General features: G+C 38.9%; 1 protein-coding gene across 5 annotated transcripts in view; it reads right to left on the reverse strand.

Moving 5' to 3' along the window:
• Positions 1-1,139: 1,139 nt before the first annotated feature.
• The window catches only part of col18a1a (collagen type XVIII alpha 1 chain a), a 107,256-nt gene continuing 91,666 nt past the window's right edge, over positions 1,140-16,729 (reverse strand). For all 5 annotated transcript variants that reach the window (XM_036569829.1, XM_036569820.1, XM_036569811.1 and 2 more), the window contains 28 exons: positions 16,665-16,727; positions 16,384-16,428; positions 13,713-13,844; positions 13,082-13,153; positions 12,955-12,981; positions 12,017-12,115; positions 11,363-11,398; positions 11,181-11,270; positions 10,846-10,869; positions 10,063-10,098; positions 9,907-9,966; positions 9,697-9,774; positions 8,634-8,669; positions 8,489-8,542; positions 8,303-8,380; positions 8,137-8,202; positions 7,957-7,987; positions 7,592-7,645; positions 7,335-7,360; positions 7,119-7,238; positions 6,474-6,627; positions 6,305-6,369; positions 6,033-6,161; positions 5,875-5,907; positions 5,286-5,720; positions 4,273-4,470; positions 3,834-3,949; positions 1,140-2,975 (listed from right to left, as the gene is read on the reverse strand). In XM_036569829.1, coding sequence (XP_036425722.1) covers positions 2,762-2,975; positions 3,834-3,949; positions 4,273-4,470; positions 5,286-5,720; positions 5,875-5,907; positions 6,033-6,161; positions 6,305-6,369; positions 6,474-6,627; positions 7,119-7,238; positions 7,335-7,360; positions 7,592-7,645; positions 7,957-7,987; positions 8,137-8,202; positions 8,303-8,380; positions 8,489-8,542; positions 8,634-8,669; positions 9,697-9,774; positions 9,907-9,966; positions 10,063-10,098; positions 10,846-10,869; positions 11,181-11,270; positions 11,363-11,398; positions 12,017-12,115; positions 12,955-12,981; positions 13,082-13,153; positions 13,713-13,844; positions 16,384-16,428; positions 16,665-16,727 — 2,571 coding nt within the window. In that variant the 3' untranslated portion in view covers positions 1,140-2,761. The remainder of the gene's footprint in view (positions 2,976-3,833; positions 3,950-4,272; positions 4,471-5,285; positions 5,721-5,874; positions 5,908-6,032; positions 6,162-6,304; positions 6,370-6,473; positions 6,628-7,118; positions 7,239-7,334; positions 7,361-7,591; positions 7,646-7,956; positions 7,988-8,136; positions 8,203-8,302; positions 8,381-8,488; positions 8,543-8,633; positions 8,670-9,696; positions 9,775-9,906; positions 9,967-10,062; positions 10,099-10,845; positions 10,870-11,180; positions 11,271-11,362; positions 11,399-12,016; positions 12,116-12,954; positions 12,982-13,081; positions 13,154-13,712; positions 13,845-16,383; positions 16,429-16,664; positions 16,728-16,729) is intronic.

The raw sequence follows: 16,729 nt of genomic DNA on the forward strand, positions 1-16,729 counted from the left end.
TATAGTTATTGAATGTGGCTCTTATATTTAGGAAACAACACTAAAGGTTATTTGCAAGATGCCACAGAAGAACCACTTTTGGTTCCATAAAAACCTTCCAATTGATGGGTCATTAGAGAATATTTAGTTAAAGCTGCACTATGCAAGATGTTTTTTGTTAAAAAATGTAAAAAGAAGTCGATTGCTGAGCCAGAATCAAAAAACACTTGCGCTGCTTCAAGTTGCCCTGTAAAGCCTGAAATAACAATGTAAAAGTCAGAGGTGTCCCATCAAATCTCTCAGGAGTTTTTCAGTCATACATCTTTCCATAACAAGGCTCAAAAAGAAGTTCTGGCTCAATGTTTAGGTCACAGATGCAAAATCAACATTATACTGATGAACATATGGTAACAACGGTGGAAAATTCTCTTATGACACATCATTCACAGAGCATCATTTCTCTTTGAATACTTTTTCAACACTCTCACGATCATCAGATTCATCTGTTTGCGGAAGGGTCTGAAGCAAAACTAACAGTACAAAATGTTCTTCCGCACATTGCATGCAATGACATATTTCCACCAAATCCCCAACGCTTACACAGTGTAGCTTTATGGAGGTGGGTGAGTGTGAAGAAACTAAAGTTTAAAGAACCTTTATATAATGTAAAGGTTCTAGAGAAGTACCCTAAAATTGGTATAGACCTATATTAGGGTTAGTTTAAATGGTTCTTCTACACCTTTTTTTCAAACATTGGGCATCATTCAGCAATCACCAATCAAAGTTTTTCCTTACATTTGTTTTTGAGAAAGGTCCTAAAAAAATCTATGTCGGATTCATGATGTGTTTTTAAACCACAGAATTGTTCACACCGTTGTGCTCTTGAGTGTGAGTAGATTCTGTTCTTACCTAAGAACAAATCCCAAATAAGAAAACACTGGTGAATGTCAGAATCTTTGTAAAAACTACAGAAGTGGAGCAGAAATTTCTTCTTAAGAATGGTTGGTGAATGAGGCCCATTGTTCTTTAGGGAGTTAAAAAGTGTTTTTTAAGAAAGATATCCTTACACGTGAATGCAAAAGGCCCGCACAAAGGTTTTCCTATCAAACTGTACAGATAACATGCCTTATTACACAAAAAGTAGCAGCACCACAGTTATTTTTTGTGAATGGAGAAAAATCATTTATTCAGTGCCTTGTAAAAATGGTGGATTACAAAAAGGACTTGAGTTCCACAGGGTTGTACTGAATCATCTCCTCTACAGCAGGGTCAGCATCTGAACTCTCACACAGGTCTAAGATTAAGTGTCTTGATAAACTACATCTCTGAGCTTACTCTCATACAAAACAGCACCCAACTGAGCTTAAACGTCTTTTGTACCCAGCAGTGAATGACTGGGTTTTTGGAACTTGTAGCTATTTTTCCATTAACAGAAAACAAAAAAAGAACTTTTAACAAACTGTTCTCTGATTTAAACTAGAAAACTTTTGCTTTTTACATATTATTCATCCTCTTTTATATCCTATAGAAAACTTGTCTGGAATGAACAAGAAGATAACGACATGGAGAAGAACGTCCATAGGAATTTTCCACTGACAAACACGTTTCATATACATTTGATCCCATACATACAGCTGAGAAATATTAAAGAATCATCTCAATGTTTTTGTTTGTACAAAAGTTCTTTAGGGGCTAAATATATAAAATAATTCATGGATTTACACAACAGAAAAAAACAGTATCTTTGCAGGTGAAATTGTCTTAAATCTAGTAGGTATATCTAATATTTCTAATTTGGAGACTGATGTAAGCTTATTATAAGATTACTTATCTCTAGACTTTATTACTTGTTTTAGTGATTTTAGTCAAATGAACTTACTATGTAAGCAGATAGTTTTGATTGTTTTAAGAAATATGTTTTAAGCAAAATTATCTGCAAATATAGTTAGTTAGTTTAAAATAGATAATTTGACTTACTAAAATCACAACAAGTAATACATGCATGGAAATATGTTACATAATCTTACAATAAGCTTACAACAATCTCAAAATGAGAATTTCTAGATTTTTTGACTAGATTTAAGAAAATTCCACTGGCTAAGATATCACTTTTTGCAGTGTATTCTTTTGCTGTGGTTGTAGTTGATCTATTTTAGTGTCACACTTTTACGTGTTTACATATAAGCCATAAGCTGTAAAAAATAGCCTGAAAAAGGCATGGAAAAGGTGTTCTATATTTTCTGTTTCAAATTCATAATGTAGTTATCTTTACTGCAAAATAAATATTTACTCTCTCTGTAAATTCTCTACCCCTCAATATCCACCTATCCTTGGATGAAAACTGAAGCAATAAACAAAACAGTTACACAAAAATATGTAGCTAAAACTGGTTAAATATACCAATTAAGACATTTTATAAAGAAACATTAATAAACAGAAAACATAAAACAAAACAACATAAACAACCAACATTTCATATACAATTTTTTATATGGATACAGTTAAAAACCCTGCCTTTCTCGGTTGGCCTCTCTTCTCTGGTTCAACTGGAAAATATGTGCCAATGCCCAGAAACATAGCCAACGCTACTGTCTCTTTGGCATTACAGAGGGAACCAGAGGACAACGGGCAGCCTCTCTGCCATGCAGACCCAGCTCCTGTCTTTCTTTTTTATAATTCTTTTCTTTTTTTCATATTTAGAAGCAGGGCACTTGTGGATAAAAAATGTCCTACTTGGACAGTTAAGATAGTGTTGCCTAGCTCTATGGGACAGTCAGGCTCTTTACTTCTTGGAGGGTGTGATGTAGCTGTTCTCGATGCACAGCACTATGTAAGATCCAGAGCAGCTGCTGGGCGTCTGCTGGAGAAGCTGTCCGGCCTGCAGAGATGAGGCGAGACCCAGCACCGCGTGGTCCGACGTCCGCCATGTCTCACAGTAGTTATCCGTCTGGCGGTGACCCTTACCATTAGAGCCATGCCAGATCATTTTCTCTGGCCTAGAATGCAGAAAAAAAGCCCACATAAAATTTCTGCATTTCACACATACAGTTGAGAAACAATAGAGAGGAAGAGGAACAATGCATGGTGTCCTGCTTGAAGGTGACCCTGGTACAGTGCAGCACAGAAATGCTTATGCTTCAGTTTGGGAACTTTCAAATAAAAGGGAAAAAATACTTTGAACTTAAAGGGGGATTCAACTGATTTTTTAACGTTTTCTGCATAATCCAGAGTGGTTTGATGTAAAATGCACCATTCCAGAGAAACTTACTGAGTCAGAATTGTTCACAGTGTATTTAATGCTACTACAAAAAGCAATATCATACTAAATGGTTATGAATACACTGCCAGATGCCTGAGACAGTTATATTTATGCTGAAGACACTGGGACCCCTGGTACCTATCACCACCACTATAAAGAAATCTGTGTTAGCAAGTCTGTCCACAATGGACCATTTCACATAAAATAACTCTGAAAGATTTTATTTACATCTCAATGTTTGAATTATAGTGAAATTTTGAAATAATTCATGCAATTCCCCCTTAAACTTGCTAGTGGCAGGTCAGCAGTGGCAGAAGGTTCTTTAAACTTTAAAAGGGTTTATCACTCTGCACATCTCATTTACAAACACAATTCTTTAAAGAACCATTCACTGACAAGTTGATTAAGAACCCAAAAGTGATTCTTCTATGGCATCACTCCACAGAACCCTTTCTGATACCTTTATTTTTAGGAGTGCACACTTCACTCATTTTATCAGGTGCAACCACCCTATAGATGCATTTTGTAGGTATATAATTACTGACTGTAGCTCATCTGTTTATGTAGCATGTTGTTGCATGTTGGAATGTCTCACCATGCGCTGTCTCTAAGGATATCTCTGCCATCGAATGAGTAGATGGGAGCATTGCTCTTCATCCTGCCCTCAGAATCACCAAACAGGGACTCCCAGCTGCTGAACAACACTTGGTCCTGCAGAGGAGAACATCAACTCAGCCATGAGCCGTTACACTGGAAAATAATTTAAAAAATCTGCTTCATAGTTTTTAAACTGAACAAATTTAACCCCCTAAACTACAAAGACCCACATTTAAGCCCCTCATTCTCATAGCTACATAACTTACACATTACATTCATAGAAGTTACTGAATAATTAATGTAATTCCTGAATGTTAATTCTAAAGATATTATAAAGATATCATTGACAATACAGGGTGAAATATTTTGTAGCAGGTTTTAAACCTGAATGCAGATGAAAAATAAATGATGTTTCTCAGTGATAAGAACAGACATACTTTGAGGTTGACGATGGGCAGCGTGTGTCTGTCAGACTTGCGGACGATGCTGTAGAGATCCTGCAACTTGGAGGACAGGAAGGCCCTGAACGTGCCCTTCAACCCTGCAGCCCGTGCCTGCTGGAAACACAGGAAGTCGGCTCCACGGATGCCCCGCATGTTCCCCACCTGCGGGCTGTTCAGGGCGATCAGGTGCAGCTGTTCATACAGAGAAAGCACATGGGATTATAGAAAGGCAAACCCAGCCAAAATAGAATTACAACAAGCAATTCTACTGAAAACAGTGTTCATTTCAGGACAGGAGACTGAAAATTGACAGCTTAACAGTTCAGAGATTTTCCGTGATTTTAATTAAGTCATTTTCAAATATTTTTACCCCATACCAAGCTAAAAGCTCCACTAGTTTGCATTGAAGTCCTTATAGTTAATGAATAATAAGCCTTAGAAACATGTAATTAGCCTGGAATGTTAAGGGGTTAATGATTCTGGGCCTGCTGTATGAAACCTTTTGCACCAGTTTCAGGCACAAATCAGATGCATTTTGCCTGTGTGTTATGTACAAAACTGCTGCATGAGCCTACACTCGCTGTTTATGGACAATGTGTACCAGAATGTTTTCCCCATTACACATCATTATAGAATGTTCTCCAACAATTCACACTGTTCTACAACGTCTTCCCTACAATTAATCTGTTCTTCAATGTTCTTCCACCATTCACGCTGCTCCAAAATGATCTCACCCCTTTCACTCCGTTCTAGAATGTTCTCCCCATATTTACTCTGGTCTAGAATTTTCTGTACCAGAATGTTCTCCCTCCCATTCACACCATTCTAAAATGATTTCACAACAGTCACACTGTTCCAGAATGTTCTCCCCATATTCACTCTGGTCTAGAATGTTCTTCCAGTTCACACCATTCTAGAACGTTCTGCCTCTATTCACACTATTCTGGAAATTAAAGGGTCAAATAAAAGAAAGCAACTAAAGGAAAGCTGTTGTACTATGAGCTCACCCCTGGTCCTGATGTATGCGTGTGACCTTGAGGCTGAACGACGGGTACGCTGGGTCTGCGGGCGGGGGTGATGGGGTACCTCTCTGGCTGCACAGGAATGTACCTCTGATCCGTGTGGGTTGAGTACCTAGAGTCCGGCTGGGGCTGATACCTAGGGTCCGGCTGGGGCTGATACCTAGGGTCCGGCTGAGAAGCGTACCTGGGATCTGGGTAAGAGGAGTAGCGGGGGTCGTAGCGGGAGTCAGGCGGGGCAGGAGCCACATGTCCTTGTTGAGGAGGCTCCCTCCCAGGCCTCTCTGCTGGATGGCGCGCTGGATGCTCAACAGGCTGGGTGGCAGATCCACCATGGGAAAAGTGCTCTGCCCCGTTATTGGCCGAGTGGTCTTGGGAGTACTGGACGACTGGAGGTGGTTGCACTGCCGCCACTTCATTGTTCTGGAGAGAATGTCACCAAGGCAGAGCTGTAACTTCAGTTGCTGTTCCTTTGATTCACTGCCAGCTCCTTTTTTTAATGCTAATGTGGTTTGTTAAGTAATAGGCAAAGGTGACAAATTTAGCACACTCTTTATTCAGATATAAAACTACTTACCAAATCTCTGTAAAAGGGGCTATAATCTCCAAGCTGGAAGTGAGGAGAATTTCGTATTTAAATATGTATCAAAGGAAGACTGTTCTGCTTATATGTCAATGTATGAATTTACAAGACAGTGTCATTTCCGATACACAAAGACGTGTAATGCACAGTACCATGACTTGTCTGACGCCATCCCGCACTCTGATATAGAGATCACTTTTATCCACGATATAGATGAGGGTTCCCTCTGGTTGTCTAGGTGCTGTTGTAAGCAGTGTGTCATATGACCTCAGTATCGTTACCTACAAAATATTACAGAATATTATTGGACAGAATGTTAACAGACTAGAAGACTAAGAACTGGTTAATGGCAAACATTTTTCAGGCATGCTTTTCACTAAGGTCATTACAATATATAAATGAGCTCATCCAGGGTGCTCCTTACCCCATTGTTTTGGCCAGGTGGGCCAGGTGGACCAGGGGGACCAGGAGGGCCAGGAATGCTGAGTGCTGAATGATGAAAAACATCAAATGTCAAATGTGTGGGAAACACCATACTTGATAGATTGGTCTTAACATGTTAGATTTGCTTGTATAACAGACTTTTGACTCACAGGGTCTGTACGCTCCAGGTAAGGAGGGTGAACCAGGTGGTCCAGGAGGTCCAGGTGGTCCTGGGTTTCCTTGTCGTCCTTCATAACCAACACCAGGAGGCCCTGGTGGACCCTGGGGACCAGGGGGCCCTCTGATAGAATCCCCTTTGGGACCCTAAAACAGATCAACATAATCCTCAAATCTGCTGCTTGTCTATCCTTCTCGAACTCATCTCATTTAGCTAAAGGTTTTCATTGTTAAACGGCTCATCTCCCACATTTTTCTTTCATTTCTGTTCTGATTGGCTGCCATGTAATGCACCTAATTCCAAAAGCAGTCCGAACTCAAGCACTCCTTATAACATCAGTGTGAATGGGCAGGGTTAAACTGGGTGGATGTATAACATCACAAAAACAATAATGTAAAAACTTTTGCAGCTTAGTTTACATATTTAGATTGTAGAGTGGATGGTATGTTTGGAGCTTTAGCAAAGTTTTCTTCATCAAACTATTTTATTAAAAGAAGCAAAGGTTGGTTTTCCAGGATATGGGCCCAAACTTTAATCATCCTGATTAAAACAGTACCTTACAGTTTGGCACCCTTGAATTAGACCATATCATTAAAAAATACATTTTGCTTTTCAAAACCCTTCCCATAGTTCTTACAGGAAGTCCAGGGCTTCCGGGGGGTCCTGGTTGTCCACTTCCAAAACGTGGATCATAGAAGCCCGGCTCACCCTTCTCCCCTTTCAGACCAGCATCTCCACGCTCACCCTTCAGCTCGTTCTACAAACACATTGCACAACACACGCTGTCATTTAGTATGCATATTGTCAGCCAAGTCTTCTCCATAGAGATATATGACAGAGAAAAGTAACTGACCTTCAAAGTGTAAATGTCAAAGTTGCCTATAAAAAAGATATAAAAATGTTATGTTAGTAAAATTAATATACATTGATAATTGTTGGTTATTACTAAACTTGACCGGGCTTCACACAAGCATGGCAGTAAAGTAACAATAGAAGTTACAAAAATGTATTAATAAAAATATATTGATGCTTTTGGGAAACAAGGCCTCAATTGTAATTGTGGTCTGTTTAATTAGCAATTAACTGTCCAAAAGAAAATTAAGGATTCACCTGGTGGTCCTGATACACCAGGGGCTCCACGATCTCCCTTCTCTCCTTTCATAGCTACAGAAAAATCAGTCAGTAGACAGTTGATCAGTTACTGGTGGTCATGGGTTCAACCTGATGGCTCTTGCCACTCTGAGTAAGACATGTAAACCCTAAGATGCTCCAACAAAATGCGAATAAACATCTTTGATATTGACAATAACCAGAAATCAGTGGCGGATTAAATGATTGGTTGTATCATCACTGGCTTCATCTCTACCACCACAATTCTTTAGCACAGTAGCATTATCTTTTAATCCATCAGATTTGCCACTGGCTTTTTTTAAAAACAAAATAAAAATTAGTGCATGGAATGCAAAACAGCTTACCTGGATATGTCCTTCCGCTATCTTCATATCTCTAAAATGAAGGGCAAAAAGATTGGAACTGTACTACTGCTGCTTTGAAAATTGTTAAGATAATCAATTCTGTACCTCTTCGCTTGTTCAGCACGCAAAGCAATTTTCACGCCTGAATTACAGCTTATCTGATATAAAATAAGAACTTACACCAAATCTGTCCAAAGGCACGGAGGGGCCCGGGGGACCAGGGGGCCCTGGAGGGCCTGGTGGACCCTTAAAAAGATGCAAAATAACATTGTTAGGCAAAGCCATTCTCTTGGCACATAGCAAGCAAATACGAACATTCCACCTTTACTATGGGTTTTGTCCTTACAGGGTATCCATAACCTGCTCCCGCGCCTGAGCCTGGCTCTCCTTTTTCTCCTTTATATCCGTTCACACCTGGACGACCCTGCAGTGACACCACAAGGTTACTTAGTCAAAACCCGTGAAGTGTGAAAAATTCAAGCACAAAGTAATGACATCTTTCAATATTCAGCTTTATAAGTGAAGGACTCACAGGCCTGCCTGGCATTCCGATCTCCCCCTTCAAGCCGGGAGGACCATATGGCCCCTGTGGAAAAACACAGCCAGAGAGGAATGTTAATTACAATGTTAGCATTGTCATTTTATCAAACCAGATACCAAAATCATATCATACTCACAGTAGGTCCTACTGGTCCAGGAGGTCCTCTATCACCCTGGAGAAAAAAAAAAAAAAACAGAAAAAAAGAATGAAGAAAAATTCACACATTTTAACCCTTAAAAGATATAATTACCCTGGTGACAACAAAACATGGTGTGATTTCATTTTCATTATTTCTCACCAGTAGCTCATTGAAACATGTGGAGAAAGCCTAGTGGAAGGAGTGAATTCTTAACCTTCAATCAACACCACATTCGTGTTGGTAAGTAGAAGAGAAAATATTTCATTATGATTTGAATTTGATAAAAGATGTATTGCTGTTCATACAGTCTTAACATCCTTTACATTTTTCCACATGTTAGCCTATTCTTGACAGTGACACAAATGGAAAAAGGTGAGACTAAATCCTGTTGTTTCTTAATGTAAATCAAATGTAAATATAGTTCAGTGTGAAATTAACTTTATTCTATGATCACATTAGAATAGAGCAGCAAACACTTGACTTATACCTCGAAACCTCCAAAGGTTTAAAGCAATACTGTACTGTTTAAACATAGTAGCTATAGACTGGTCATTCTACAGACATATATGTTCAACCAGGGGGTCAGAATAGTGTTGAAACATGTTTTCCTTTTAAAATTATCTTTGTGCTGCATACTAAAATGTAGAAATTCGCTGAGCATATATTGAAATATATTTATGTATATTTTTTCCGAATTTTACCTAGTTTCAGTCATTTCTGTAACTTTGTCAATACTGAAACATCACATAAAATAAGTAATAAAAACGAATAAAAAGAGATTTCAAAGAACAGTGAAAAAATGTGTAATCCATTCCACTCATTACTTGAAAATTTTGAACAGATTTTTTACATTTAAAATTTGTGTTTTGGTATTAACCATAATGTTTCAGACGGCTGAAGAACATCTGCTTGAAATAGTACAACAAATTAGTGCACATTAGTAGTGTATTAGTAGTGTACTAATAGTGAACCTCACCAACAATACTCCTGCCATGTTCCTGGAAGAAACCTTGTTCTAGGTTTCAAGTTATAAGGTTAATTTTAATATTTAAGCATTTACCTTTGGACCTGCCAGACCACCGAGATAAAGAGGACTTCCGTCAGGTCCAATAACCATACCAGGTTCTCCTTTCTCACCCTGTAAACAAAAACATGTTCATACAAAGATAAAGAACAAAGCTGACTCACAAACATTAATGTAGTACTGTATATATATATATATCTACGGGATGCCCCTTCAAAAATGCAGGATTCAAACTGTATGACTGACCTTTAAACCATAACCTGGAGGGCCAGAATCTCCTCGCTCACCCTTCGGTCCCATTGGGCCCTTTAACACACAGATATTTACATTGTGATGGATCCAACATTTCATTTAAGTCTTTATATTGTGAGGCAAACAAGTAAACAAGTACACTGGACTTACGGGGAATCCTGCTTGACCAGGAAGGCCAGGTACACCCTAAAAACACAAACAATCCAATTTAATGGACCACAAACACTATATCGTTTACATGAAGCGAGTTCAAAAGTTGTGGCCCAGTGGATGGATAAGGTAAGGTTAGCATTCCACCAAGGCATACAAATACCCCAAAAGAACCCCAAAAGAATCCTTTCAGGTGGCAATCACAGAAAAATGTCACTATGAAAGAAAATGTCTGACATTCGCTGTAGGCAGAGGCAGAGTCAGGCCGGGCCCAGCGGCCTTTTATTTCTCTTTTGTTCTCTCTTTAATTTGCATGCGCTATGGTCACTAATGTATTCTGTTTAAGGAAAGGCAATCATTCCTTTCTGCAGCATTTCTCTTGACTTGCTTAGTTCTCTCTCTCTCTTTATCTCTCTTTCTCTCTCTCTCTCACACACAAACACACACACAGATGGAAGCGGTAACACCTGTTAGAGCTCTTGTTTCCCATGCAGGCATCAGCAATAATAACAAGGTAAGAAATCAAATTAGTAGGTGCTCACTGGAAAAAACTAAGATGGCATTTTGAAATTATTGGCTATAATAATAATATGGCCATCACTGAACATACATGAAAGACCAACTGTGACAGCAATTATGCGCTACAACTGGAAACAGCTGGTGCCTCCTCTATGAGACAATAGAAATGGCATTATTTTGGTAATAATATTTCGTAAATATATCTAAACCTACTTATTGCAGCAGGTCAGGACATCTTCAAAGTTTCATTTAAAAGACTCTTACCTGGCCACCAACCACTGTATCATGCTGCAAAACAAACAAACCACAAACAAAAAAATTACTCAGCTATTCCATTCCATACTCCATTAATATTGAGCATTCAACAAGTCTTTCTACTTATGCATACTGCAGCGTGTAACAACAACAATAATAATAATATTAATAATAATAATAATAATAATAATAATAATAATAATAATTGTTACTTGACTTGAACCCTGCTTTGTATGACTTCACAGCATGGTTGTGTCAATGTTATATAGCAGGGTTATTTCATTTATTATTAATATTATTCTATATATATAGTGGTAGCAGTATTTGTGTTGAAATGTACTTACGCCCTCTGAAGACAGATAGATAACTTGTCCTGGAGGTCCGGGAGGGCCAGGTGGGCCTGGAGGACCGCCACCATCCCGACCTGGTTCACCCTATAGCAAGAGCACAACAAAACATTTACAACTTAATCAAATCAAGTTTTCAAATGCTGGAGAAGTTTGTTCACATCCAAGGGAATACTCACTCTCTCTCCTTTGTCTCCACGATCACCCTTGGATCCCTATCGGCAAAACACAAATCACACCAAGGTCAGTCGGAGAGTGTCCAGCCTGAAACACCCATTACTAGTTTCTTTGTCAGATAAGAGTAACACTTTATACACTTTTCTTTGTTCATATAATGGCCTGTGCAAATACAACACAACTCAGAATGAACTTTGTAATCCAAGATACCAGAAAAAGTGCAACATCACATGAAAACAAAGAGTGCCACAAGTCCAGGGCTGTAAAGAGTTATCAATAAAGTTGATTATGGAAAACACTGTCCACTTGTCAATATGTTGTTTACTTAAACACAGAAGCCTTTTAAGACGTTCTGTAACATTCAGTCATTCCAATAGATTGCACTACCCTGCAGGAAACAATGGGGGTGATATGGCTCCTAATTTTACCATATAAAGAAACTGTTGTTGCATAGGCAGAACTTTAAATGATGGTGACAGTGTAAAAGGAGTAAACAGACAAGAAACAGCAGAAGTCATAATAGTTCATTTAGTCAATTCATAAAATAATAGTCGAGAGATCAATTATAGAAATAATCATAAGTTACATGCTAGTCCATGTCAAAGACAGAGAACTTCAGGAAAGAGCAAGTCATCTTTTGAAGGGTTCCTGTATACCTGTGGTCCTGGAAATCCATCCAGGCCAGGCCGGCCATCTCTTCCCTGAAGTCCTTCACTGCCTTTCTCTCCTTTTATTCCAGGTAGACCAGGTTTACCCTGTAGGCCACAAAAAACACAGAACTATTGCTGAAAACACTACTGTGCAAAAGGCACCTGAGAAAACTGCATATAAAAATCATTTATAGGCAATTTGTGCTTGCTAAGGAAATCTCTAATATTAGAACAAAATAGCATTGATTTTATGTATATTAATGTATTTGTTTAAACATTTCCATACATCTCCTCAAGAAAGCTCAGTGTTACTTATAGTTACCATCCAATACCTGGCTTGCTTCAATCAATACATAAGATTGTGAATTTGGGGAATTATAGAGACCTCTCTGGTCGAAATGTGTAATTGCATGGAATGTGCAGAAGAACATTTTGTGATGTTGCTTGTGCTTCAGACTAGCGGACGCGATCCACCACAATATCTTGCGTTGCGGGACATATTTTTTAGTGTTTTGCACGCGGGACCGGGCAGGAACCAGCCCACTGCAGGCGGGAGCGGCCCGAGGCACACGTGAGGAGAAATCCCACAAATTAATGAATAGCCTAAGGACAAATGATTCAGGTTTTCTGCGGGAGCGGGCAGGTGCATGATCAAATCTTGCGGGGGTGGGAGCGGGACTGAAAATGAAATGCAAAGCACGCACATCATATTACATAGCGTGTTTTTTTTTCCTGCTGACTCAGTAATGCTACTTATTTTTTACAAAAATGTCTTACACAGTGTAGCTTTATATTAAATCAGTCGTGCTGGTGGCGGATTTGAACAAATACATGTGACTGCTGTGGCATCAAGGTGTTGGGAGCCAAACTTTCTGCACTATACGCTATTACACGAATATCTCCTTTCATTTTGAATAAGCACATGAAAAAAAGACAAGTCTTACCGGCAGACCTGGAATTCCAGGAGGACCCTGAAAATGAATTACAATGACACAGTAGCCATTAATTTAACAGCAGCAGTGATATTGAAGGTATCACTTATATCTTGCGTATCATGATGTCAACACTCACCTGTACTCCTGCTGGTCCTCTGACACCAGGTGTGCCGCTGAAAACACCTACACCAGATCCCTCCATGTCGTCCTAAACACAGAATGAAACCTCATTCTCAGATCAGTAAACACCTGACTGCCCAAAAGCACCACAAAGGTCATGTGTTAGATAGATGTTCTGGGTCACTATAGGCCAAGATACATCCAACCATTTCAGCATTAAGTTGACTTTCAGTGTTAAGATGATGTTAAGATGACATCACTATTCTAAGTTTGGGAAAGTCAGGCTATCATCTTCACAGTGACTCAGAGCAAAACAATGTTTATGTTGCTTGTCTCTCAACAAAACCGCTGCATTTTCCGTCACTGGGAGCTAAAGAGGATTTGATATAATTAGATCTAGTTGTGAGGTAAATTAGTGAATGTTGTCTGTGTTTGTTAAAAAAGACGGTTCTAATATTATAATGACTTATATGAAGATCAGTCCACATTTTTGGATCATTCATACATATCTAGAGCATTTCTACAACATCAAAAACATATCTAGAACATTGTGATTATCATAATTTCTGATAATTAGGAGTAGGGAACCCTTTAGATTATCTCCTTTGAAAATCTGTTTGGGACCGCAATATGCATCTGATACTCACAAAGCCAGCATGGTAGCTCGGCCCTGGAGGTCCCGGAGGTCCTGGTGGCCCAACAGGTCCCATTGGGCCAGGAAGTCCAGCGAGCCCAGGCTCTCCTGCTCTTCCAATAGGACCAGGAGGTCCTTGAGCACCCTGAAGGAATGCAGGAAATGAGGGAACAATGTGTAAGAATAACAGAATAAGGGTCTTCAGGCAAACTGCCATTCAAAAGTTTGAAATCACTGTTTTCAACATTATAGAACAATTTGGTCACAGATGAATTTTAAACATGTGCAGTTCAGAGACTGTCACTTTACTTTTTTAAAGTGACAATCAAATCCTAAAGCAGATAACAAAAAACAAGTAATTCCAAAGTTTTGAACAGCTTTGGGCACCTACTGGGTCAACAAAGATTGAGGCACATTTGCGAAAAAAGTAATGTATTAATTTTTTAATGTCTTTTATTTATGTACAGATTTGAATGTAAATATCTGAATGAAGTCAATTTAATGCAATGCTTTATGGCTCATACAATAACATACAATACATAAAATACAATAATTTTAAAAGAGAAATTTCACAGATTTTTCAAAATTTCTGCATAATTAAACTTTTAGGATGAAAATGTCTTTCAGAGTGGTTTGATGTGAAATGGTACACTGTAGAGAAACCAAATCAAGAATGTTTCATAGTGGTGGTGATAGGAACCAGACTCTGAAGAGTTCAAAAACTAGTTCACAGAAAAATTTCAATGGTTATGAATTTGCTGCCTGATGTCTGAGTTTTACAACAGTGTTGTGATAAGGCTTTGGCCTAGGCCGTATTTTTAAAAAAGCCTTTAATGGTGGAGAGGTACATGGAGGACGTTGTAAGGCAAAATAGTACCCAAAGAGCCCTCTGTTGTTAAGATGTACCACTGTTTTATCATCATCCACATTAGAAGACTCATGTAGGCTCACTGTTGGTTTTGGATAGTAAATAAAATGACCATATTTGTGTTGACACACATCACATCACCACTCCTCGTTTCTATCACCAACACTATAAAAAAGTTGCTGTGTTCCATTTCAATTTCACGTCAAACCACTTTGAATAACTGACTGAATTATGCAGATCTTTCAAAAAATTGGTGGAATTGCCCTTTAATGAAGAAAGCAGGATAAATTGGGTAAAACAAGAAAGAAACACAAATAATGGTGCAATAAAGTAATAGGAGTCAGAGCAAACAGCAGCTTTAACTATAGGGTATCCAGCCATACCACATAAAATGTCACACAAAATAATAATTAACAAAGCCACAACGTAGCAAATGAGGATAAAGGTGATCAGCATTATAACCACAACCACAACCATATATCTTTGGTCACAGTTGATAACACAGCATGACAATATCAAAAGCATTCTCATGAACATCCAAGATGCTGTAAAAAAATGCCCCTAGAGTCCTGCTACCTGTCATGCTGAGAGTTTATCAGCGGAGGATGAAGAAAGAAAGAGAAGAGCTCAAAGAGAGGCCGGAAAGTAGAGGCCTAAAACTAAAGAAAACACAGAAGAAAATCCTGAAGAGCACAACACCAGTGAGGTCAGACACGAGTGTAATGAGACTTAGGAGTAAAAAAGAACATATTTCAGCCTAGAAGGCTAACAATGTTTAGCCGTACAGCCTCATATAAAAAACTGTTAGCCTTCTAGCCCAGATATGGGATTTGTGTTATTTCCTTACACTACTATGAAAAAGTCAGAGACCACCTTCATTTTATTTAATACCCAGACAAAACAGCCATTATGTAGAAGTTATTCATTTTTCAGAAGTTAATTCTGAGAAGATTAGTTATAAAATAATCCACATGCATAAGAGTCAAAACTGGAGTTAAAAAAAATGATCGAAAGGGTATAGAAAAAAAATGGGACTTCTAACAACCATGCAAGATGTGGTAGACCAACAAAACTGACCCTATCAGAAACAGTTCATAAATCTTTGAAGGATAGAAGAAAATCAAGCTCCACTCCTGCTTCAGATCTGAAAACATCCATAGATGTTTCTGTCCATTCTTCCACTGTGAGAAGATAATTCAACACTGTGAGTCTGAAAGGATGTGTAGCTATTAAGAAGCTTTTAGTGACAAAAAAGGAAACAGACAAGAAAAAAAAAGAAAACTTGCATGCAAGCTGCTGGTGTTCTCAGAACAATGGATTGACCACCCCAAAGTCCAGACCTCAACATCACTGAATGTGTTTGGGATTACATGGACCATGACAAGCAGAAAATACAACCAGCTTCTGATTGAACTGACTGAACTTTGGAGGTGTGGAAAAAATATCCTGACAGACTTCTTTAAAAAACTGAGAGCAAGTCTACTGAAAAGAATGGAAAGTGCAAATAGAAACTGTGGACGCGCAAAATACTGAAAAAAATAATATTATATTTAGTTGCTGAGGCTACTGTATTGTGGCTAATGAATAACCTGAACTTAGTGGCCATTGTGACTAGAAATTAGATAAATGAAGGGTGGACTCTGACTTTTGCACATTACCCCACACAGCACAGGGTTTGTTGAGACTTCGGTGACTGAACAGTGCACTCTAACGCATCACTAATACATTGTGAATGCACTGCTAGTCTGAGTGTGTGGGCATCTAAAAGGGTTTCAGGAGTTTGCGTCAGAATGTGTGCGTGTGTGCGTGTACTAACCTTTTCTCCCACTGCTCCAGGTAGGCCGAGCTCACCAGCGTCACCCTGCCGAGCGAGACACAAACGTGTTTAATATCACACATATGACTGACACTTCAGTGGCCTCACAGGAGCAGAATTAGGCCTGTCATGCAGTTTCAAATCCCATATAGGATTATCATCACCCAGTCTATTTTTAACATGCAAATTCTTCTTATCCGAAGGAAACTAATGGATGTGAACCCACAGCTCTTCACAAACTAGTAGGGGGCTTGGGGATTAAGGTGTTAATCTACTCCTACCTTCTCTCCTCTGGGGCCAGGCTGGCCTGGTTTGCCGTCTGCACCCGGTGGTCCAGGAACCCCCT

Source organism: Colossoma macropomum, unplaced genomic scaffold (assembly GCF_904425465.1).
Source record: "Colossoma macropomum unplaced genomic scaffold, Colossoma_macropomum, whole genome shotgun sequence".
NCBI classification, from domain to species: domain Eukaryota; kingdom Metazoa; phylum Chordata; class Actinopteri; order Characiformes; family Serrasalmidae; genus Colossoma; species Colossoma macropomum.